The sequence below is a fragment of the Chiloscyllium punctatum genome, chromosome 14, assembly GCF_047496795.1.
Source record: "Chiloscyllium punctatum isolate Juve2018m chromosome 14, sChiPun1.3, whole genome shotgun sequence".
In the NCBI taxonomy this organism is placed as follows: Eukaryota; Metazoa; Chordata; class Chondrichthyes; order Orectolobiformes; family Hemiscylliidae; genus Chiloscyllium; species Chiloscyllium punctatum.
Genome location: NC_092752.1, coordinates 10,648,866 through 10,667,825, shown reverse-complemented (window position 1 = coordinate 10,667,825; position 18,960 = coordinate 10,648,866). Strand labels below are relative to the sequence as shown.

The following is an 18,960-nucleotide window of genomic DNA, read 5'->3' as shown; positions in this document are numbered from 1 at the left end:
GTCAGAGGCTGAGGGTGACCTTTATAGAGGTTTACAAAATTATGAAGGGCATGGATAGGATAAATAGACAAAGTCTTTTCCCTGGGGTCGGAGAGTCCAGAACTAGAGGGCATAGGTTTAGTGTGAGAGGGGAAAGATATAAAAGAGACCTAAGGGGCAACTTTTTCATGCAGAGGGTGGTACGTGTATGGAATGAGCTGCCAGAGGATGTGGTGGAGGCTGGTACAATTGCAACAGTTGAGAGGCATTTGGATGGGTATATGAATAGGAAGGGTTTGGAGGGATATGGGCCGGGTGCTGGCAGGTGGGACTAGATTGGTTTGGGATATCTGGTCGGCATGGACGGGTTGGACCGAAGGGTCTATTTCCATGCTGTACAACTCTGTGACTCTATATTAAATACTCTGACCAATAAACAAAAGTACACCAAACGCCTCCTTCGCTATCCTATCTACCTGTGATTCCACTTTCAAGAAACTATGAACCTGCACTTCAAAGTTTCTTTGTTCAGCAACACTCCCCTGAACCTTACCATTAAATGTATAAGTCCTCCTCTGATTTGCTTTTCCGAAATGCAGCACCTCACATTTATCTAAATTAAACTTCATCTGCCATTACCCAGCCCATTGGCTCACCTGGAAATTTAGATTAGATTAGATTACTTACAGTGTGGAAACAGGCCCTTCGGCCCAACAAGTCCACACCACCCCGCCGAAGCGCAACCCACCCATACCCCTACATTTACCCCTTACCTAACACTACGGGCAATTTAGCATGGCCAATTCACCTGACCTGCACATCTTTGGACTGTGGGAGGAAACCGGAGCACCCGGAGGAAACCCACGCAGACACTGGGAGAATGTGCAAACTCCACACAGTCAGTCGCCTGAACCCGGGTCTCTGGCACTGTGAGGCAGCAGTGCTAACCACTGTGCCACCGTGCCACCCACTAAGTCATATCTGATCAAGATCCCATTGTACTCTGTGGTAACCTTCTTCGCTGTCCACTACATCTCCAATTTTGGTGTCATCTGCAAACTTACAAACTATTCCTCTTATGCTCACATCCACATAACTTCTATCAATGATGAAAAGCAGTGGACCCAGCACCGATCCTTGTATGGTAGAGAAATTGAATCATAGAATCCATAGTGTGGAAGCAGGCCATTTGGCCCATCAAGTCCACACCAACCCTCCAAAGAGCACCCAATCCAGATCCACTCCATTCATGTAACCCTGTATTTCCCATAGCTAGTCCACCTAACCTGCACATCACTGGCCACTGTGGTCAATTTAGCATGGCCAATCCACCTAACCTGCTCATGTTTGGACTGTAGGAGGAACCCGGAGCACTCGGAGGAAGCCACGCAGACATGGGGAGAAGGTGCAAACTCCACATAGACAGTTGGCCAAGGGTGGAATCGAACCCAGGTCCCTGGCGCTGTGAGGCAGCGGTGCTAACCGCTCAGTCACCATGCCGCTCCGAGTCTTGGAGAAGATTCTTAGGGAAATGATTTACTCACATTTGGAAAGAAATATGGACTTAACAGCAATAGGCAGCGTGGATTTGTGCAGGGAATATCATGTCTCTCAGACTTGATTGAGTTTTTGAGTAAGTACCAAGATGACTGATGAAGGCAGGGCAGTAGATGTTGTCTGTATGAACTTTAATAAGACCTTTGACAAGGTCCCTTGTGGCAGGCTGATACAAAAGGTGAAGTCATATGTGATCTGCTGTGAGCTGGTAAGATGGATACAGAACTTGTTTTGTCAAAGAGTAGTGGTACAAGGATGTTTTTCTGACTGAAAATCTGTGACCAATGATTTTCCACAGGAATCTGTACTTGGACCCCTGTTGTTTATAATACATATAAATGATTGGAGCAGAATGTCTATGGCCTAGTTAGTTTGCGAATAACACAAAGATGGAAGATAGTGTGGAGCTTTTCCAGAGGATACAGCAGGATATAGATTGAATGGGCACTTGGGTGAAGAAATGGTAGATTGAGTTTTTTTGAGATGAATGCGAGGTGATGCATTTTGAAAGATCTAATGCAGGAAGAAAGTGCACAGTCAATTGCAGAACCCTGAGAAGCATCAACATAGAGGGACACAGTTTCTTGAAAGTTGTTATGGACCAGGCTAGACCCCCTCAAACATTTCAAGAAAGTAGCCCAGATCCTAACTTTTCTAGTTGTTTTAAGCAGGTAAAAAGTTAAAAATCTCACAACCCCAGGTTTAATTGGAAGCTTTAGCACTGCTCCTTCAGGTGGTTGTGGAGTACACAGTTGTAAGACGCAGAATTTATCGCAAAAGTGAGATAGCAGGCTTCAGCAAGATGCAGTGCTATTTGTAATATTTCTTGAAGGAAGAACTGGAATTATGCAGTGTTTCTCATGTGTTAAGGATGTCTCCAAGTGCTGTGCAGGTAATGATGTGTGCTCACTTTTTTTTAAATGTATGTAATGTAGCAGCCAATTCATAGGAACACAGGAGCAGGTGTGGGCCATTCAGCACTTTGAGCCTGCAATACCATTCTAGGTGGTGACTGATTATCCGTGGCAATGCTATCATGCCCCTTTTATTGTTAATGCATTGGTCCCTAGCAAGAAACTCTCCTCACTGCTTGGCAGATGCATAAAAGGTGAAGTGAATTGCTCCAGATGTAGAGGGGGTCCTTGCTGGACGACTTGCATGATTTTACCACAAAACATGTCATAGCCCACATTGTTCAGGAGCTGACAGGATTCCACCTTTTGTTTTGATTTATATTTGTGCTTATGGTCCAGATTTCAATTCCAGAATTACTTGATTGTTTGCACTGTATATTGAAATCTTTGGGAAATGAGTGTTTGATGTTTGGATCTAATAACAACAAGAGACCCAAATCAAATGGAATCCCATTTCTAAAGCAGAAAACCTGCAGGACAATGACACCTGTACTCTGAACTTTCTTGGTAGCAGTTTGCTTTCTTTTTTAAGTCATCCTTGACAGGCTCTGGATTACAAGGCAGTAATCTAATTAGTAAAGCTAAATTTGAAAGGTTTTTTTTGAGCCACAGCTTGAGCAGTGAGATTCAATCACTGTCTTGACGTCAATCTGTTATCTGTTCTTGTAAATAAACATAGAGTTTCAATTAACAGCCACATGTCATAGAAGTGAACTTCCCAGAGTGTTGTTTTCTGCGAAAATAAAATGGGACAAGAGAAATGTTTTTGACCCACAGTGAAATAAGGACCACTTCTGTCTTGTACTTTGCTGCATAATTCAGATACAGTTTACTAGGTCGGAAGGATTGTCAAATGAACAAAGGTTAAACAGGTTGGGACTCGATTCATTGGAGTTGAGAAAATTGAGAGGTGAGCTCATTGAAAGGTATAGGATTCTTAAGAGGCATAGTATGTAAATGTTGAGAGGATGTTGTCCCTCGTGGGAGAGTTTAGGACCAAAGGACATTGCCTCAGAAAAAAAGGTCACCAATTTGAGACTGAGATGAGGAGAAATTTCTGCTCTCTGCGGGTTGAGAATCTTTGGAATTCCTTGTCACAGGGAGCTGTGGGAGCAGATATCCTTGTGTATATTTAAGACTGAAATAGATAGATCTTGATTAGCATTGGGATCAAAGGTTATAGAGAAAGGTTGGGAAATTGGATGTGAGGAATGTTGGATCAGCCATGATCCGTTATCCTAATTAATGGCAGAGCAGGAACAAGGGGCCGAATGGCCTCCTTATGTTCCTATTTCTTATGGTCTTATAATGGATAAGATTTGGAAAGAATTAAAGTTAGTAGAAGCCAAACCATAGAAGTTTAGAATCGTACAGCATTGGGGAACACCATTTAGCTCACCAGTTCTGTACAGGCTGCTGTGTAAAATACCCAAATCCATTTATTGCTCACTCTTCATAGCCCAACAATAGCTAATCCAATCTCCACTTGGAAGCTACTGTTCAGTCTGCATCCAGCACCTTATGAGGCACTCCTCACTCCCTGTTTCACCACCTATTGTCTCTGGTTATTTCACCAGTCAGAGAGGAAGCTAGTAAGGTGGTGGTTATCTCATTCAGCTCGTGATCCAGCTGAGATTATCCTTTGCTGATGAGAATGTTGCTTCTCAATTTTTCTTCCTTCAGGTACTTTACAGGATATACAGAATGACTATTTAACACATAAAGGTATCTGATGTATTGATTCGAAAGCACAGCTTATAGAAATTGATGAGATGAAATAAACTGGCTATTTTCAGGATTAGTGGTGCTGGAAGAGCATAACAGTCCAGGCAGCATCCGAGGAGCAGTAAAATCGATGTTTCGGGCAAAAGCCCTTCATTCAGGCTTGAGGTAATTTTGCCTGCAAACAGCTCCTTTGCTTCAGGAGCAGGCTGCTTGTGGCTTCAAATATTTGCATCTACATGTTATTCAGCCTGCTGAGAGCCAATCACATCATTGTTGCTGGCTCAAGATGCACTAATACATAGCTCCCTGGGTCCAGCCCATCAACAAATAGACTTTCCCCATTGGTTGCAACAATGGCTATGTAAACTGCATTTACAATGAGTGTCAGGTACCTGCTTTTAAAGAAGTGCCTTAATCTTCAATAACTCTTGTTTTTAAAAATAGTTCTTTTCCCATTTTAATCCCCAAGCAAAAGTACAAAAATATAAAACATACCACTTTACGGCTGACAAGATCTTAGTGGGCACTTGGGTTTGAACTCTATCCTGGCAGATGGCAGCATTTTAATAATAATCTGGAATCAAAGGTCTAATGATGATCATGAAACACTTGTAGTAAAAGCCCATCTGGTTCACTGATGTCAAACCAGTTCAGTCATTGACCTGAAATGTTAACTCTGTTTTTCTCTGCAGATTCTACATGAATTGTTGAGCAAACTCCAGCTTTATTTTTGTTCCTATCTCATTACCTTGTATAGGTAAGACACTATCAGTTCAGACATCCCTCAAATCTGTTCACTGGCACCTCCACGAATATTTCTGTTTGTGATTCCAGTTTGGCGACTTCACCAGTTGGAATGTTTTTGAAAGAACCTTCATTGTGAACGTGAATCTCAGAATTATGACAAATGAAAAAAAAACATTTGGCCTATCTTGTCTGCATTGGCTCTCTGTTCATATGGCTCAGTGCCATTTTTTTCTAGCTTCTTTCCAAAAGCAGCAACATTGTTCCTTTGCAAGATAACAGGCTAACCCCTTTTGAATGAATTTGTTTCTACCAAAATCTCTTTCCTGATGAAGGGCTTTTGCCGAAACGTCGATTTTTCCTGCTCCTCGGATGCTGCCTGAACTGCTGTGCTTTTCCAGCACCACTCTAATCCACCAAAATCTCAGGCAGTGCATTCCAGATCCTAACCAAAAGCATTGAAAAAATCCTTGCTCACGTCACTTTTGCCAATATAAATCTGTGTCCTTTGTTGCTGATCATTCAGAAGTGGCAATAGTTTCTGCCTATTTAATCTTTTCAGATTCTTCATGATTTTGAATGCTTTAATTTACAGGAATATGTTAGCATTCTGGCACTGTTGCTGGTCTAGTAATCGAGAACCCCAGGCTAATATTCTGGGGAGAAGTGTTCAAGTCCCATCCCATGAATGAAGACATTTTAATTAAATTTAAAAAAAACTGAAATAAAAAAAGGCGAACCGAAGATGATCGTGTAACTATATAATAGTTGTTTTAAAACAGATACCTTTTAGGGAAGGAAATTTGCCATCCTTACCTGATTTGCCACACATATGACTTCAGACCCAGAACAATGTTGTTAGCACGGGCAATAAATACAGATGATGCCCATGGCCCATGTCCCATGAATGAATTTAAAAAAAATCAAGTTTGCTCCTAGTCTCCAAAGAAAAGAGTCCTAACTTCTCCAGTCTCAAGGTCATAACACCCTCTTTCTCACAACTGGCTGCACAGATACAAATGTAATTACTTCACTTCCAATATTGCTTTTGCTAACAATTGCTAAGGCTTTTAATTTTCAAGTGTAGCCATTAGTAATCGCCTGCAGTATATGACCAGTGTTGAACATAAATTGGCACAAAACTGGTGTCCTCTTAGAAGTAAATGTTGCTTAATGGTCAGAAGACCATAAGACCATAAGACATAAGAGTGGAAGTAAGGCCATTCGGCCCATCGACTCCACTCCGCCATTCAATCATGGCTGCTGGGCACTTCAACTCCACTTACCCGCATTCTCCCCGTAGCCCTTAATTCCCCGAGACAACAAGAATCTATCAATCTCTGCCTTGAAGACATTTAGAGTCCCGGCCTCCACTGCACTCTGCGGCAATGAATTCCTCAGGCCCACCACTCTCTGGCTGAAGAAATATCTCCGCATTTCTGTTCTGAAATGACCCCCTCTAATTCTAAGGCTGTGTCCACGGGTCCTAGTCTCCTCACCTAACGGAAACAATTTCCTAGCATCCACCCTTTCCAAGCCATGTATTATCTTGTACGTCCCTATTAAGTCTCCCCTTAATCTTCTAAACTCCAATGAATACAATCCCAAGATCCTCAGCCGTTTCTCATATGTTAGACCTACCATTCCAGGGATCATCCGTGTGAATCTCCGCTGGACAAGTTCCAGTGCCAGTATGTCCTTCCTGAGGTGTGGGGACCAAAACTGGACACAGTACTCCAAATGGGGCCTAACCAGAGCTTTATAAAGTCTCAGTAGCACAATGGTGTTTTTATATTCCAACCCTCTTGAGATAAGTGACAACATCGCATTCGCTTTCTTAATCACAGACTCAACCTGCATGTTGATCTTTAGAGAATCCTCGACTAGCACTCCCAGGTCCCTTTGTACTTTGGCTTTACGAATTTTCTCACAATTTAGAAAGTAGTCTGTGCTTTTATTCTTTTTTCCAAAGTGCAAGACCTCGCATTTGTTCACGTTGAATTCCATCAGCCATTTCCTGGACCACTCTCCCAAACTGTCTAGATCCTTCTGCAGCTTCCCCACTTCCTCAGTACTACCTGCATGTCCACCTATCTTCGTATCATCGGCAAACTTCGCTAGAATGCCCCCAGTCCCTTCATCCAGATCATGAATATATAATGCGAACAGCTGTGGCCCCAACACTGAACCCTGCGGGACACCGCTTGTCACCGGCTGCCATTCTGAAAAAGAATCTTTTATCCCAACTCTCTGCCTTCTGTCAGACAGCCAATCCTCAATCCATCCCAGTAGCTCACCTCGAACACCATGGGCCCTCACCTTGCTCAGCAGCCTCCCGTGTGGCACCTTATCAAAGGCCTTTTGGAAGTCTAGATAGACCACATCCACTGGGTTTCCCTGGTCTAACCTGCTTGTCACCTCTTCAAAGAATACCAACAGGTTTGTCAGGCAAGAAGTGCAGAAGTGCAGTGCTTTTCTCGTAAATCATTTTGGCTATTCTGTACGTCCAGCAGGCTCTCTGAGAATGCTTTTGTTAGAACAGAGCATCTCAAAGTGATTGAGAGTTGTCTCCTTAGTTTGGTCACACGATTTGAATAATTGTGCATTGGAAGTATGTTAGTCTCCTAATCTTTTCAGGCTCATGCTGATTAATATCTGTAGTTTTGCTGCCTCTGCTGGATCCCTGTATTACCTGAGCTGATGGCCAGGTAAAGGTTTTAGATTTCCGTTGTGAAATCTATTGATGGTTTATTTTTCCACATACTTCACCACCACCTTCCCAGTATGGTATCCAAGATAGCAATGAGGATGTGATTGAGCAGCTCAATAAGCAATGTATTGTGGCTAATAGTTGGTTGAAGGTTAGGCTGTTGAAAAGTTGTCAGTGATCTGAGGGAGAATGTATTTTGCCACGTGAGGATGCAGAAGGAATTTCAGTCAGGAAAGAAAAGGGAGATGTGAATTTATTGGAGGTTATGTTATCTGTGATTGTCATGGCTGGATTGGAGAGTCCAACTGGGTGTGAATATGAGTAGCAGTGGTTAAGAGAGGACAGGAAATGCAGAGGAGGGAGACAGTGAGATGATGAGATGAGCTGGGATGTTGCTGATCACACAAACCGAAGGGAGAGACAAGTTAGGAGATGGGAAGCTTGGACACTTAGAAGAATTTCCCTGGTCAAGTCAACTCAATCAATTTACAAAAAGCTTTGATTTTTGCTTGAGCACTTGTAGCAGCTTGGACCCAAAAGCTGCATTGAGTTGTGCATTGTGAGGAACTTTACTATAGAGTTGCAAATTCAGTTATGTAGCATTAAGACTTACATCTGCATTCCCTCAGGCTGATTACACAGACCTTCCATAAATTGGGAGTGTGTACATCCCAGTGATTTGTGACATACATAAACAATTGTAATCTGGGAAACACCAGCTAAGGGAGGGGGAAATCTTTCATTCTTATCTTGGCGTTCCACACTGTTCAGCAACACACTTCAACAAAAACTTTTGTTCATAAATAAAGGAGTAACCATTCATTTTTAAACTGAAAAAAACTGATAATACATAGTTTCACTGGCAAGCAACAACCTGTCTTAGAAAGACTTCCTCTGAGCAGCAGTTGAGAACTCTTGGTCCATACTTGATGGAGTTTAGAAGGATGAGGAGAGATCTAATTGAAACTTACAGAATGCTGAGAGGCTTGGAGAGAGTGGAAAGGGGGGTGGGGGAGAGATGTTTCCACGAGTAGCAGAAACTAGGACCCAGGGACACAGCCTCAGAGTGAAGAGGTGAAGAAGAATTTCTTTAGCCAGAGGGTGGTGATTCTATAGAACTCATAACTGAAGGCTGTGGGGACCAAGGCATCGAGTGTCTTTGACAGAGATAGGTTAGAGATTGGTTAGGGAGTAGACAGGGGAATGTGTTACAAGATATGCCTTTAAGGAGGATTTGTTCTGTCACATTTCTTTTGAAAGCAAGTGTTGTAAACCTTGGAGCTGAACTGCCTTTTCTGAGCCCAGCAAGATATTAGTTTAAGTTTTGTTTTAAAGTTAGAACAATATCTGCAGCATAAAGGGGTGGGCTCAAGCTCCTGCAGAACCAGGACTTGAGTTTAACTTTGAGTAGCTGTTGAGGGTTGGAAGGTCCTATACATTTCTCCCTGCTACAGCAAAGTACTTGACTTCTTTCTCACTGAGTTTTGTCTTGATTGTCTTTCTTCATGGACTGGAGAAACATTGCATGTGAGACCATCTATTTTACTGAATTTGCCTCTGCCAAGGGTGTGTTTATGGGATTTTACTATCTTGGAACACCTAATTGGTGGTAACTAACATATAAATTATTTTAAGTATTTTGATGGAGTTATGGTTAAGCTAATTTTTAAAAGTTCTTATTTTGTCTGTATCTTAGCTATTGTGTAAGAATGCAATGTGTTTTGCTTCAGGTTTGACCAAACTGCATTCAGAACACAATGCCTTATGCTTGCCTTGAAAAATAAAAAGTTGGGATATCATCTTAATACATTTTGAGGAGATTTAATCTGGTCCCTAACAAGTGGGATTGAGAAACATGTCATCCATGATCAAATGGCAGAGCAGAGTCAATGGGCTGAATGGCCTAATTCTGCTCCTCCATTTTATGGTCCTACAGCCTATGTGTCTTGCACAAAATGAATCCATGACAGCACAGTGGCTGTATTATGAGACTGAAGATCTCATGGAGGCCCATGCAAATGACTCCGATGCTTGTATTTGGATTGTTCAATAAAATTTAACTTCAGTCAATTAAATATAACTAGAGTGCTTTCTTGTTACAAATAAACAGGTAATCTCATCAATGGCCACAGATTGCTGTAAAAGCCCATCTGGTTCCCTGATGCCCTGAAAGGAGGGAAATCTGCAGTCTTTACCTGGTTTGGTCCTGCCCTGCCTGATTGTCAGTAGTGTGGTCATCTACAAATGGAGGTGGCCTGAGCATTCCTGTTTATTGCAGCAAATTGCGGTACTTGCAGGTTTCAAGAGGTAGCTGACCATCACTTTGTCAAAGAGAATTAGGGATGGCCAAGAAATACTGGCCTTGCAAGTGATGCCCGCATCTTGAAAATGGCCCTTGTAAAGTAGAACATGAATTTCAGAAACAGACCACAAGCCTGTATCTGTTGATGTAAATTCTCAGCTTTTTTTTTCTCGTTTAGTCATGGGGTGTGGGCCAGTATTTATTGCCCATTCTTAACTACCTGGAGGCTTCCATATTGCATGACTCCATGATTCTCTATTGCTTTCAGTCTGGAGTCTGTGTAGGCTAAATTGATATGGATGACAGATTTCCTTTCCAAAAGAACATTGGTGAACCAGGTAGGTTTTCCCAAACAATCATTGTCATGAGTCTCTTAATTCCAGATTTTTATTGATTCCACGATCTGTCATTGTAGGCTTTGAACCTGGGTCATTACCTGGGGTCTCTGGATTAATCTTCTAGTAATAATACCACGAGGCGATTACTTCCCCTTAACTTGTACTGGAGGGTCAAAATTTTAAATGCAAGTTCTCTGCTGGATTTACAATGCCATTCATAAATTATCTCAACTTGGTTTGATAATGTGCCATAGGATTCCTTCTCATTACCAAGTTCTACTTGACCAGTGGAGTCTGTAGCCTGCCTTGCTCTTGTCTTATCAGTAACTAGGCACTTTATAACCCTGCTCTGTACAGCTACACTCGCCTGTTAAGATGACCACCATTCTGTCTGGTTTCATTTCTGCAGTGACTGTGAACAGGACATTCAGTCCGCGCCATGAGGAGAAGTGGGTGGAGAGGCGCCTGAGGTCATCCTCTGAGGGCACGTCTGGACGGCGATTGAGCCATGGAGTCAGAGACGGGCGAGTTGAAGAATTGCACAGCCTAAAGGGACAAAGAGTAGGCTCTTCATCATCTAAGATGAACAGCATGGTAGGTGCAGAGAGTTCTGCAGTATTACCAATTCTCTGTTAAGTGTAGTGGAACTGTATCCATGATTGAACATTCATAGGATGGGATGTAATAGCCTTGTGGTATTTCTGCTGGACTATTAGTTCAAAAACTCAGATATTTTGGGGATCCAGATTTAAATCTCACCATGGCAGATAGTGGCAATTGGATTCATTAAAAAGAATCTGGAACTGAGATTAATGATTTCCAAGAAACTATTGTTGGTGGGAAAAACCCATCTGGCTCAAAAATTCCTTTTAGGGAAGGAAATCTGTCATCCTTACCTGGTTTAGCCTACATGTTACTCCAGACCCACAACAATGTCTTAATTGCCCTCTGGACAATTAGGGATGGGCATTGCATATTGGCTTAGCCACCGACCCCCTTGCCTAGCAATGGATGTGATAATGCTTTATTTACATTCCTTCCTAAGACCAATATCTAGTCCCAGTTTTGTCTGGTACTCTGATCGTTGGACAGAAACCGCACTGAGGTTGCCAGGACATGAATCTGCTCAATAAATATCAGAGGAAGGATCTGGGAGTTTAAGCAGTGCATGTATAGCCCAGAGTGAACAACCTGCTCTGTGTGCAGTAGGGGGAAGTTTGACATAGGTCATGGGCTCAACAGCAAACGCATTATCACAATTTACGACTCCGCTCAGACAGCGAAGTCGAGTTAAGCTTTGGGAAGGAAACACAGAAACCAGTGACCTTCAGTCATTTTAGCACATCTGAAGGGAAAGTAAAGAGAATGAAAAGAGTGGAAATGGAAGCTAAATGTTATGTTTCTGGCTCAGCAGATCTTTGAGATGTATAATGTGCTTGTTTTAAACCTGTTTATGTCTGTGGGGATATGCTAGTCGTGCATTTTCTTGCAGCCAATTTGTATTCGTCAGTGTGTGGGAATTCTGTGTAGATTTTATTTGACAGTCATACACATCTTTCATCATTTCAACTTCAGTGTGAAATACACCTGTCGCTTCATGGCAGGAACCTGATTTGAGTCCCGTGCAATGCCCGTTTCACACTTGATCCCAATGTTGCTCGGCTTTAAACCCCTCATTGTTCTTATTCCATTCCATCAGGTTCCAAGTGCACAAGTTAATTTAGGTTAAGTTCAGGACCCATAATATGAAGGTCAGACTTTCAGAAAAGCCAGGTTACTAAACTCCAGGGAATATAAGCAGCGAAGTAGGTCAACAGAAAGTACCAGTCCAAACCTTTTAAGGGTCTCGACGGTTTGGATGCTGAAAAAATGTTTCCCTTGTTTGGAATTGTCTGGGGATAAGGGAATGAGATGAGAAATATGCCTGGTGAATCTTTGGAAACTAGTACCCAGTCTATTTTTGCTCAGTATTTTCAAAACTGCAAAAATTGAATTTTGGATATAAAGAGAGCAAAATAATATTGAGGTAGAAGATCACTGTTATCTGACATGGCTTGAAGATGTGAAGGGTCAAATTGGACAATCTGACTTCTATTTCTTATGTTCTTCTGGACACAATCTATCAAGGGGGTGAGTTTGATGCATCAACAAGTTCACATGCTGTATATTATGTTCTTCTTACTGCTCCTGTCTCTAATGGACAATTATGTACATCTTATTCCACAGTACTATGCTGTGTGTTCATCAGAGTGCAGTTTGCTCGCTAGAACATTCAAAATGCTTAGTATTGAAAGCTGACCTGACATGCTTTGCTTTAAGTGTGTACAGGAAGCCTGGCCTGGCAGGAAGAATAGAAGAGCTGAATATTATTTAAATGGAGAAAGTCTGTAGAAAGCTGCAGTACAGAGGGATGTTTGGGTGCTTGTCAACGAATGATACTCAAAATGTTAACACCAAATTCAGCAGGCAATAGGGAAGGTAAAAATGTAAATTGCTGGAGAAACCTAGCAGGACTGGCAGCATCTGTGGAGAGAAAGCAGAGTTAACATTTCCTCAGTGCCCCTTCTTCAGATTAGGGAAGGCTAATGGATTGTTGGCTCTTATTTCAAAGGGAATAAGAGTATAATACAAGTGTTGTCTTGCTAAAGTTATAGAAAGATCAAGGCTGAACACATCTGAAATACTGTGAAGAAAATTGGAAGCAGACCAGAGAAGGTTCATGAAGCTGATCTTGGGTATGAAGGGATTGTTTTGATGAGGAGAGGTTGGGAGGAGACCTCAGTGAAATATATAAGATTCTTATGGGATTTGACAGGAAAGATGCAGAGAGGTTGTTTTTTCTTGTGGGAGTCTACATCCAGAACGCATAATCTCAAGTAAGGAGTCACTCATTTAAAACAGACGTAGAGGACTTTCTTCCTTCAGGGTAGTGAATCATTGGAATTTTTCAACACAGAGGGCTGTCGAGGTTGGGTCATTAAATATTTTCAAGATTGAGTGAGATTTTTAAACAGTAAGGGAATTGAGGATTATGGAGGTAAGGCAGGAAAGTGGAATTGTGTATTATCAATCAGCCATGATCTCATTGAATGGCAGAGCAGATTTGATAGGCTGAAGAGCCGACTTTTGCTCTTGAAATGTCCAATTATCCTCTTGCATTTATCTTGCTTTGAACTTTCCCAGTTTCAGTGAGAAAGCAATGGCCACTTTGGAGTACTGAAAATTCCCATAGGCAGCAAATCCCTTGAAATTCAGGTCACTGATTGAGAAGATGTCCGTTATTCATTCCAGTGAGTAGACAAGAATGGCTTAGATATCGCCAGGAAAAGAAGGCCCCAGAGAAAAGTAATATCGGATTGACATAAAGGCTGTTCATGGTCAATTAGCTGGCCTTTCATAAGCTATTCCTGGTACGCACATTTATTTTAAACTCCAACACCACTTAAGAGATTCACACAATGTTTTGATTCTTCATTGTTGACTGGGCATTTTGCCATTATTTAGGAAGAGTTTATATAATGGTGCATATGCAAGGCTGCTTAGTGTGTGCCTTTAGTGAGATTTGCTGTTACTCCCACAGCACACTGTATGATCGTTTTTACATTGACTTAAATGTGTTCCACATAATTTTCTATGTTGGTATTTATGAGTCCCCTCTTGGATTATTACACTTCACTTATCTGACATATCCCTCCACTTCAGTCTACCTAACATGCACGTGGAACTTCCCCTTAATATACTTTTCCATTCTCAGATCTTCAGAATGCTTTTTCTTACCTGCTTCTCTTCACTGCTTTGAGGTTACTCCGGCCCTAGGAAGAGGTGAAGGAGAAAGCAGATGTCTGCCTTCCTGGTGTCAGCCAGTCCCCAGAACCTGAGGTGAATGTCTAATCTCCACACACACTAGCCCAGGCTGTTTGACTCATGGAACTCTCGTTACCTTGCATGATATAGGCATGCATCAAACAGGCAATATGCATGATGGTTTAGTGGTCAGGATATGGAGATACTGTTATTATTTCCTAATTGGACATCCTGATGAATTGTTGTCATAAAGTGGTTACAGAGGAGGCTGTTTGGCCTGTGATGTCTATGCTAATGTGACCGTTTAGGTTCGAGCCACCTTCCTGCATCTCCCCATAACCTGCATTTTCCTCTTCAAATAATAATCCAGCTTCTCGTCAATGCCTCAGTTTTCTCCTCCACACTCTCAGGGAATGCATCCTGGATCTTAACCACTCCCTGTGTGAAAATGGTTTTCCCTTCTGTCTCTTGTATATAATAAGATTCATTTGAATCATGATGGTGGAATAGACATGACACTAACATCAGTGAGATGGAAGACACCAGTCTAAAATGAACATGTGAAGAGAGAGGTCTTGGACATTGCACTAGAGCTATACTTGAGAACCAACTATGTACAGATGTAATACTCGTGTTTGTAATTATATATATAAGGAGCTGAAGTGCCTTACTCCAAGTCAGAGTCTGAGAGCCATTTAGCATGGAAACTGATCCTTTGGTCCAACTAGGCCATGGGGTAAAAACAATGACTGCAGCTGCTGGAAACCAGATTTTGGTTTGTGGTCCTGGAAGAGCACAGCAGTTCGGGCAGCATCCAAGGAGCAGCGAAATCGACGTTTTGGGCAAAAGCCCTTCATCAGAAATAATGCTGACCAAGTTTCCCATACTAAACTAGGCCCACTTGCCTGCTTTGGCCCTTATCCCTCTAAACGTTTCCTAGTCATGTACCTGTACCTGCATCTACAGCTTCCTCTGGCAGTTCATTCCACATACGATCAACCTTCTGTGTGGCAAAAGTTGCCCCTCCGTTCCCTCATTTTTCATAACTCACTTTAAAAATATGCCCCTACTTTTGAATGCTCCCACCTGAGGGAAAAGGTCTTTGATATTCACTTTACCTATGTTCCTCATGATTTTATAAACCTCTATAAGGTCACCCTTCAAACTCCAATGTTCCAGTGAAAAAAGTCCCAACTTGGGGCGGCATGGTGGCTCAGTGGTAAGACTGCTGCCTCAGCATCAGGGTCCCAGGTTTGATTCCAGCTTTGGGCGAATGTCTGTGTGGAGTTTGCACATTCTCCCAGTGTCTGTGTGGGTTTCCTGTGGGTGCTCCGGTTTTCTCCTGCAGTCCAAAGATATGCAGGTTAGGTGAATTGGCCATGCTAAATTGCCCATAGTGTTAGGTGTTAGCGAATTGGGTCTGGAGGGTTACTCTTCGGAGGGTCGGTGTGGACTTGTTGGGTTGAAGGGCCTGTTTCCACACTAGGGAACCTAATCTAGTCTTATCCAGCCTCTCCTTTTCAAAAAAATAATCCCTCACTCTAGGTAACATCATCGTAAATCTTTTTTGAACCTTCTCTAATTTAATAACACCTTCCTTTACCAGGGCACCCACAACTGTACATCATACGGGTTGTTTTGCTGTAATGTGTGTGTTGTCAACACAAATTCAGTGTAACGTGATTGATGAATTGGGAATGCTGTTTCTAAACTGCGAACTTTTAAAATGTGTTGGCTGTAATGTGATTACATATCCAACACTTTAAGCACTGTTTCTAAGGCGTGATTTTTCTATAACGTGGGGTTGTACAAAAACGCAACTATCACATTATAGAAGAACCAACTGTACTCCAAAAGTGGCCTCACCAACATCTAGTGCAACCAAAATTTGACGTACCAACTCCTATACTCAATGATCTGAGCAATTAAGGCAAGTCTGTTAATTGCCATCCTGTCTACCTGTAATACAACTTTTGAAGAACTATGTACCTGAACCCCTAAGTCATTCTGTTTGACACTAGCCAGGGAGACTCTCTCTCACATGCACCTCTTCTTCTCTCTCACATACGCATACACATAGACACACACTCACACTCTCTCTCTCACACACGTGCGCGCACATACTCTCTGAAGCAAATGCAAATGCACATAGATATAAATCTATAGGGTGAATCATTTCATCCAAGATGTTGCTTTTTTTTCCCCAAAAAACACAATTTGTAGTCGGTCAGTAATGCATTTTATAAATTCCTGTTTTTGGCACAAGACCAGCCAGATTTTAACTCTGAGATAGACTCTGAAGGACTCCTATCTACAATGCAGTGTCTGACCTGACATGTCACCAATTGTATCTTTGCCTGACTGAAGTTTGGAAAGTTAGGCAGACACTGATAAAGCGTTTAATTATCTTGGAACAATGACCTGAAACAGATTCTGAATTTGCATCTTAATCAATTGAAATATGCATTTCCTTTCTAACAGAGTTCTCCATCTGCCATTTCAGGCTTGTTCACTATATTTATAGCAACTGTAATTTCAAATAAACCTGTTGGACTATAACCTAGTGTCGTGGGATTTTTGACTTTGTCTACCCTAGTCCAACACTGGCACCTCCACACCTTGACTAGCAACAGACCAATGATCAATAAATGCAAAGTATTGTGGGTGCTGGAAATCTGAAACACAAGAGTTGGAGAAACTCAGCAGGTCTGGCAGCATCTGTGGAGAGAAAAAAAAAGTTAATGTTTCAAGTGGAGAGATTTTCACAAATGATTTAACTTGTATGTGAATTGAGATATTTCTTTTTTTTACTATGTTTATCGAATTGGTAAGTTGCTGGCATCGACAACACACCTGTCATGGCTGCAAGATGTCTTGAAGCATTTTACAGTCAATGGTGTGTTTTTTAAAGAAACTGCTTACTCATAAGTCTATAAGAAATAGGAGCAGGAATAGACAGTATGATTAGAACATAGAACGTAGAACAATACAGCATAGAACAGGCCCTTCGGCCCACGATGTTGTGCCGAACATTTGTCCTAGCTTAAGCACCCATCCATGTACTTATCCAATTGCCGCTTAAAGGTCACCAATGATTCTGACTCTGCCACTCCCACAGGCAGCGTATTCCATGCCCCCACCACTCTCTGGGTAAAGAACCTACCCCTGACCTACCACCCTTCACCTTAAATTTATGTCCTCTTGTAACACTCTGTTGTACCCGGGGAAAAAGTTTCTGACTGTCTACTCTATCTATTCCTCTGATCATCTTATAAACCATTATCAAGTCACCCCTCATCCTTTGCCGTTCCAATTACAAACAGCAGAGGACCCAGAATTGATCTCTGAGGAACTCCACTTGTAACTGGGCTCCAGGCTGAATATTTACCATCTACCACCACTCTCTGACTTCGACAGGTTAGCCAGTTTTCTATCCAACTGGCCAAATTTCCCTCTATCCCATGCCTCCTGACTTTCCGCATAAGCCTACCATGGGGAACCTTATCAAATGCCTTACTAAAATCCAAGTACATTACATCCACTGCTCTACCCTCATCCACATGCTTGGTCACCTCCTCAAAGAATTCAGTAAGACTTGTAAGGCAAGACCTACCCCTCACAAATCCGTGCAGGCTGTCCCTAATCAAGCAGTGTCTTTCCAGATACTCATAAATCCTATCCCTCAGTACCCTTTCCATTACTTTGCCTACCACTGAAGTAAGACTAACTGGCCTGTAATTCCTGGGGTTATCCCAATTCACTTTTTTGAACAGGGGCACAACATTCACCACTCTCCAGTCCCCTGGTACCACCCCTCTTGACAGTGAAGACGAAAAGATCATTGCCAACGGCTCTGCAATTTCCTCTCTTGCTTCCCACATAATCCTAGGATATATCCCATCAGGCCCAGGGGACTTGTCTATCCTCAAGTTTTTCAAAATGCCCAACACATCTTCCTTCCTAACAAGTATCTCTTGTAGCTTACCAGTCCGTTTCACACTCTCCTCTTTAACAATATGGTCCCTCTCATTTGTAAATACGGAAGAAAAGTACTAATTCAAGACCCCACCTATCTCTTCCGACTCGATACACAGTCTCCCACTACTGTCCTTGATCGGACCTACCCTCGTTCTCGTCATTCTCATGTTTCTCACAAACGCATAAAATGCCTTGGGGTTATCCTTGATCCTACCCGCCAAAGATTTTTCATGCCCTCTCTTAGCTCTCCTAATCCCTTTCTTCAGCTCCCTTCTGGCTATCCTGTATCCCTCCAACGCTCTGAACCTTGTTTCCTCAACCTTATGTAAGCCTCCTTCTTCCTCTTTACAAGACATTCAACCTCCCTCGTCAACCAAGGTTCCCTCACACGGCCATCTCTTTCCTGCCTGACAGGTACATACATATCAAGGACACGTCATATCTGTTCCTTGAAAAAGTTCCACATTTCCACGACATCCTTCCCTGACAGCCTATGCTCCCAACTTATTCTCCTCAGATCCTGCCTTACAGCATCGTATTTACCCTTCCCCCAATTGTAAAACCTACCCTGTTGCACGCACCTCTCTCCATAACCAAGGTGAAAGTCACAGAATTGTGGTCACCATCACCAAAATGTTCACCCGCAAACAAGCCCATCACTTGTCCTGGTTCGTTACCGAGTACCAAATCCAATATGGCCTCCCCTCTGGTCGGACAATCTACGTACTGAGTTAGAAAAGCTTCCTGGACACACTGCACAAACACCGCCCCATCCAATCTACTTGATCTAAAGAGCTTCCAATCAATATTTGGGAAGTTGAAATCTCCCATGACTACTACCCTGTGGCTTCTGCACCTTTCCAAAATCTGTTTCTCAATCTGTTTCTCCACATCTCTGCTGCTATTGGG

At 42.3% G+C, this 18,960-nt stretch overlaps 1 protein-coding gene across 3 annotated transcripts in view; it reads left to right on the top strand.

Moving 5' to 3' along the window:
* ccser1 (coiled-coil serine-rich protein 1) overlaps positions 1 to 18,960 on the top strand; it is a 1,276,667-nt gene that overhangs the window by 215,869 nt on the left and 1,041,838 nt on the right. For all 3 annotated transcript variants that reach the window (XM_072583863.1, XM_072583864.1, XM_072583865.1), the window contains exon 3: positions 10,679 to 10,863. In XM_072583863.1, coding sequence (XP_072439964.1) covers positions 10,679 to 10,863 — 185 coding nt within the window. The remainder of the gene's footprint in view (positions 1 to 10,678; positions 10,864 to 18,960) is intronic.